General features: G+C 40.8%; 1 protein-coding gene across 1 annotated transcript; it reads right to left on the bottom strand.

Annotated features, from left to right (window-relative positions):
- Positions 1–295: 295 nt before the first annotated feature.
- Positions 296–2,438, bottom strand: LOC135538516 (stonustoxin subunit beta-like). Its single transcript, XM_064964407.1, has 2 exons — positions 2,429–2,438; positions 296–1,297 (listed from the first exon to the last, which is right to left on the bottom strand). Exons 1-2 carry the CDS (start codon positions 2,436–2,438, stop codon positions 756–758), a joined length of 552 nt encoding a protein of 183 aa, XP_064820479.1. The 3' UTR covers positions 296–755.
- Positions 2,439–6,000: the final 3,562 nt, after the last annotated feature.

Below are 6,000 nucleotides of genomic sequence, written 5' to 3'. Positions count from 1 at the left end.
TGTATCCCGTCTGGACAGTTTTCTTTACTGACAACTGGGATTAGAGGCCAGAGAGAGAGACAGACTTTAAATACTCATAATTTTTTTTCACAGTAATTGCATTGTGACACATATCATATGTCTTGTAAAGTATTTTAATACCTTCATAAAGGTAGTGACCATTTTAAATAATATAATTTAAATGTTCAGTGTATGATATACGTCTTAAAACAACTACAGGTGACATTATTGTGGTCATGTGGTCAAATGTAAACGATCACTCCAACACTAAACATGTAAAACAAATCTGTGTTTATATAGTGTAACATGGTTATTATTTACAGGAAAAAACTGGCTCAAACTGGTGTGTGAGTGTGTTACTTATTTAAATGTCATATTGTCTTATTAAACACAAAACATTTAGAACTGCTGTTCTTTCATCTGCTAACCTTAATTCGTCACATCTGTCACATGTACATTTCATTCAGTGGAATTGAGTTTATGCAGAAGCAAGATTGATGTGTAAAGAATTAGACAAACATTCTACCGACAACAACATTTACAAACACCAAGAAGCCCAATAACAAGATCAGTGATTTCTAAATGAAAAGTTTTTACAACACAGTGTGGTGATTCATTATATTAATGAATGACTTCAATGGTGTGTATTCATGAATACTTACAATCATATGTTTACAGACTAGAGAGATATTCTACATTGTTGCTCCAGTGTGTCTGACTGAACATGACCAGGATTAGAAACATCATGTTGTGTTTTACACAGGGACCACCTGACACAGGGACACTGAGGCGGCATCAAACCAAACATGAAACCCTGGATAGAGGGGCTCAGTGAATGTGGTGTAGAATGTGTACAGGTGGGTCAGTGAGTCAGATGAGACTCTGTAGAAGGACAGAGTGCCGGCTGGCCAATCCAGATACACTCCTACTCTGTGGGAGCTGGAGGGGGGGACGTCTATGGTAGTGGGATTATCATTGTGCCAGGCAACAAAACTGTTGACAGAGTAAAACAGACTCCAGGACTTGTCATTCCATCCAATCCCACTGTCATTACCACTTCCTTTTCTGCTGATTCCTTTATAAGTCACTCCTATGTAAGCCCCTCTCCCATTCCACTCTGCCTCCCAGTAACAGCGCCCAGTCAGACCCTCTCTACACAGCACCTGTTTCCAGTCAAATCTCTCTGGGTGATCAGGATACGGCTGCTCCTCTCTCCTCCATGTCACCTTTCTGTTCTCCTCAGACAGAGAGAGGTTTCTGTTTACTGTGTTTGGGTCCAGTGTGAGATCACAGGCATCTGATGGATGAAACCAGAGACATTATTAGAAATCATCAGCATGAACACACACATTTCTAAAGTAACACTTTGTTCAGTTTCAACTGCCTTCACAGCGTCACCCCTTTATATATCGACAGTAACCAGAGGGTGGCGCTAACAGTCAGTTGCATGCGACAACAGTAACTCATGACATTTTGTTCCGAATTTTGCTTCAGTTTTTTAAATTATAATACTAAAAGACATTGCTCTTACATTATTTTAGCTAAACCTATAATTTACTAGGAACCAGGTTTAGTTGTGTTTTTTTCCTTAAATATAAATACAAATTACTGTAGGTCCGTAATAATTGTAACCAGGTCTACTTGTAAACAGGCTTACAAACCCAAAAGCTTTTCATTTGAGGATGTTCATTTGTATGCCTCAAATATTAAACTGTCTTAGATTATTTGATGATTAGTTGAATCAGGTGTGTACTGTAAGAGCTGGGCAAGAACAAAACCCTAACATTTAAAAGCTCCTCGTCATCGTCACCAGACGTTTTACTGATAACATGTAGGCCTACTGATTCGTTTCCACTTAGAATACTGCTGTCTGTCAGCAATAAGCTCAAGTAACAGTTCTACTAACTAGTAATATCTCATTCCAGGTATTAGTTATATTAATCTGTCCTTAAAAAAATATTTCGTTCAGCAATACTTTATTTCTTACTCTATATAGTGTTTTCTGCTCTGTCGTCTCAAAATGGATCTTGAACAAAATAACGCATTGACTTTCGGTTTCAGCTCAGCCGTCATCCACTAGATGGCAGTAAGCACCTGCTGTAACTAGACTTTAGAACAGTATGTCTTCGGTTTCCTGGTTCTGGTGACTCCTGGTCCCTTATTCATGAAGGCAGTTTGTCTCAGAGGAGGAGTACTGAACAAGGATTAAGTCCTCCTCTCCATGTAATCTGACTCATTATGATCTAAAAGACTATTCATACTCTTTTTTTTTCTATACTGTCACAGGTGACTCCTCAAGATGAAGCTCATAGTTATATACTATGAGATCTTAACATAAAGGTACTATATAAATGGTAATTTTAATGGGGTTGAACATCCATCCCATCAGATTGTGTAAAGGATTTTATGATTTCAGAAAAATACTGACCTGGAAGCATCTCTCTGACCTCACCCTGCTGAAACACACTCAAGTCAAGACCACATAACTCTTTGGTCCTATCACAGTTTACTTACTAATGGCACTGCCTACTCCAGATGACTCGTTTTTAAAATCATATGAGCAACAAATATTTCATTTTATTTGGAATGCTAAGCCAGACCAAATTAAATGTTCATAATTTATATAAGGAATATGAGTTTGGGGGGCTAAAATGATTAAATATTAAAGCTTTTAACCTCTCACTAAAAGCTTCACTCATACAAAGTTATACTTAAACCCCAAATGGTTCTCCAGTAGATCATTAAGAAAGGCTCATCCTTTGTTAACAAATGGCCTTTTTACCTTTATACAGGTTACAACTTCTCATTTCTGACTAATTGAAAATGACATGTTGTTTAAAGTATCACCCTTTCTTCAACAAGCCATACAAAGCTGGTTACAATTTCAGTTTTATCCTCCAGAAAAGGTAGAATAAATATTACAACAAATGTTTTGGTTAAACTCAAATATAATGATGAATAAAAAAACATTCTTTATGGAAAAAATCTTTAAAAATGATATTATATTTGTTGATGATATTATATTTGTTAATGATATTATATTTATTAATGATATTATAAATAGAAACGGAGGTGTTATGTCACATATGTAGTTATGGAAAATATCTGGCAGTATCTGCTCAATCCAAATTTACAACCAACTGATTGAACCATTACCACAAAAATGAGGCAAGTGGAAAAGGGAGAAGGTAGGGAACTTGTTTGTCTGCTTTATGCAGTTGAAGTCGGGATGTTAACATACATTTAGGTTGGAGTCATTAAAATTAGTTTTTCTCCACAAATTTCTTGTTACAAACTATAGTTTTGGCAAGTCGGTTAGGACATCTACTGTGTGCATGACACAAGTAATTTTTCCAACAATTGTTAACAGACAGATTATTTCACTTATCATTTATAATTGTACTTATAAGTAATAGTATTTCACTTAATTGTATCACAATTCCAGTGGTTCAGAGGTTTACATACACTAAGTTGACTGCCTTCAAACAGCTTGGAAAATTCCAGAAAATGATGTCATGGCTTTAGAAACTTCTGATAGGCTAATTGACATCATTTGAGTCAATTGGACATGTACCTGTGGATGTATTTCAAGGCCTAACTTCAAACAGTGCCTCTTTGCTGAGGGTTTATTTTTCCTCCTAGTTGGTGTACGCCAAGTGTAAGGCTCCTGGGCACCTAACCAGAGGGAAGCTACATCCCTTACCTGTTCCACAACGACCTTGGTCGCACCTGTCGGTGGATTTTCTGCGTGTGTGAGATAGAGATAAAGAGAGAAAGGGTGTTAAGGTTCTGCAGGATTCTTTAATCAGTTTGGCTCATTGGACAGGTCAGAGTCTATGTTTGAAGTTGTTGAGTGGTTTTTGGCAATACACTGTAGATGTATTCATGGATTTAGCTGTTGAAATTCCTTCCCGGACCTCCCCTACTGGCTATGGGCTAAGCCACCATTGTCTTCAAATCCTAGGGGAGAGAGGAGCTGCTACCAGGAGACTGCGACCCTGCTAGTGAAGAGCTTAACGATTGGTGATTCAAATCAAATCAAATCCAATTTTATTTGTCACATACACATGGTTAGCAGATGTTAATGCGAGTGTAGCGAAATGCTTGTGCTTCTAGTTCCGACAATGCAGCAATAACCAACATGTAATCTAACTAACAATTCCAAAACTACTGTTTTATACACACAAGTGTAAGGGGATAAAGAATATGTACATAAAGATATATGAATGAGTGATGGTACAGAGCAGCATAGGCAAGATACAGTAGATGGTATTGAGTACAGTATATACATATGAGATGAGTATGTAAACAAAGTGGCATAGTTAAAGTAGCTAGTGATACATGTATTACATAAAGATGCAGTAGATGATATAGAGTATATACGTATACGTATGAGATGAATAATGTAGGGTATGTAAACATTATATTAGGTAGCATTGTTTAAAGTGGCTAGTGATATATTTTACATCATTTCTCATCAATTCCCATTATTAAAGTGGCTGGAGTTGAGTCAGTGTGTTGGCAGCAGACACTCAATGTTAGTGGTGGCTGTTTAACAGCCTGATGGCCTTGAGATAGAAGCTGTTTTTCAGTCTCTCGGTCCCAGCTTTGATGCACCTGTACTGACCTCGCCTTCTGGATGATAGTGGGGTGAACAGGCAGTGGCTCGGGTGGTTGTTGTCCTTGATGATCTTTATGGCCTTCCTGTAACATCGGGTGGTGTAGGTGTCCTGGAGGGCAGGTAGTTTGCCCCCGGTGATGCGTTGTGCAGACCTCACTACCCTCTGGAGAGCCTTACGGTTGTGGGCGGAGCAGTTGCCATACCAGGCGGTGATACAGCCCGCCAGGATGCTCTCGATTGTGCATCTGTAGAAGTTTGTGAGTGCTTTTGGTGACAAGCCGAATTTCTTCAGCCTCCTGAGGTTGAAGAGGCGCTGCTGCGCCTTCTTCACGATGCTGTCTGTGTGGGTGGACCAATTCAGTTTGTCTGTGATGTGTATGCCGAGGAACTTAAAACTTACTACCCTCTCCACTACTGTTCCATCGATGTGGATAGAGGGTGTTCCCTCTGCTGTTTCCTGAAGTCCACAATCATCTCCTTAGTTTTGTTGACGTTGAGTGTGAGGTTATTTTCCTGACACCACACTCCGAGGGCCCTCACCTCCTCCCTGTAGGCCGTCTCGTCGTTATTGGTCAAGCCTACCACTGTTGTGTCGTCTGCAAACTTGATGATTGAGTTGGAGGCGTGCGTGGCCACGCAGTCGTGGGTGAACAGGGAGTACAGGAGAGGGCTCAGAACGCACCCTTGTGGGCGCCTCAGTGTTGAGGATCAGCGGGGTGGAGATGTTGTTGCCTACCCTCACCACCTGGGGGCGGCCCGTCAGGAAGTCCAGTACCCAGTTGCTCAGGGCGGGGTCAAGACCCAGGGTCTCGAGCTTGATGACGAGCTTGGAGGGTACTATGGTGTTAAATGCCGAGCTGTAGTCGATGAACAGCATTCTCACATAGGTATTCCTCTTGTCCAGATGGTTTAGGACAGTGTGCAGTGTGGTTGAGATTGCATCGTCTGTGGACCTATTTGGGCGGTAAGCAAATTGGAGTGGGTCTAGGGTGTCAGGTAGGGTGGAGGTGATATGGTCCTTGACTAGTCTCTCAAAGCACTTCACGATGACGGAAGTGAGTGCTACGGTGCGGTAGTTGTTTAGCTCAGTTACCTTAGCTTTCTTGGGAACAGGAACAATGGTGGCCCTCTTGAAGCATGTGAGAACAGCAGACTGGGATAGGGATTGATTGAATATGTCCGTAAACACACCAGCCAGCTGGTCTGCGCATGCAGGCCGTCTGGGCCTGCAGCCTTGCGAGGGTTAACACGTTTAAATGTTTTACTCACCTCGGCTGCAGTGAAGGAGAGTCCGCATGTTTTCGTTGCAGGCCGTCTCAGTGGCACTGTATTGTCCTCAAAGCGGGCAAAAAAGTTATTTAGTGTGCCTGGGGGCAAGA

This window comes from Oncorhynchus masou, unplaced genomic scaffold (assembly GCF_036934945.1).
Source record: "Oncorhynchus masou masou isolate Uvic2021 unplaced genomic scaffold, UVic_Omas_1.1 unplaced_scaffold_974, whole genome shotgun sequence".
Taxonomy (NCBI): Eukaryota; Metazoa; Chordata; class Actinopteri; order Salmoniformes; family Salmonidae; genus Oncorhynchus; species Oncorhynchus masou.
Note: the sequence above shows the minus strand (reverse complement) of the source record. Positions and strands in the feature narration are given on the sequence as shown.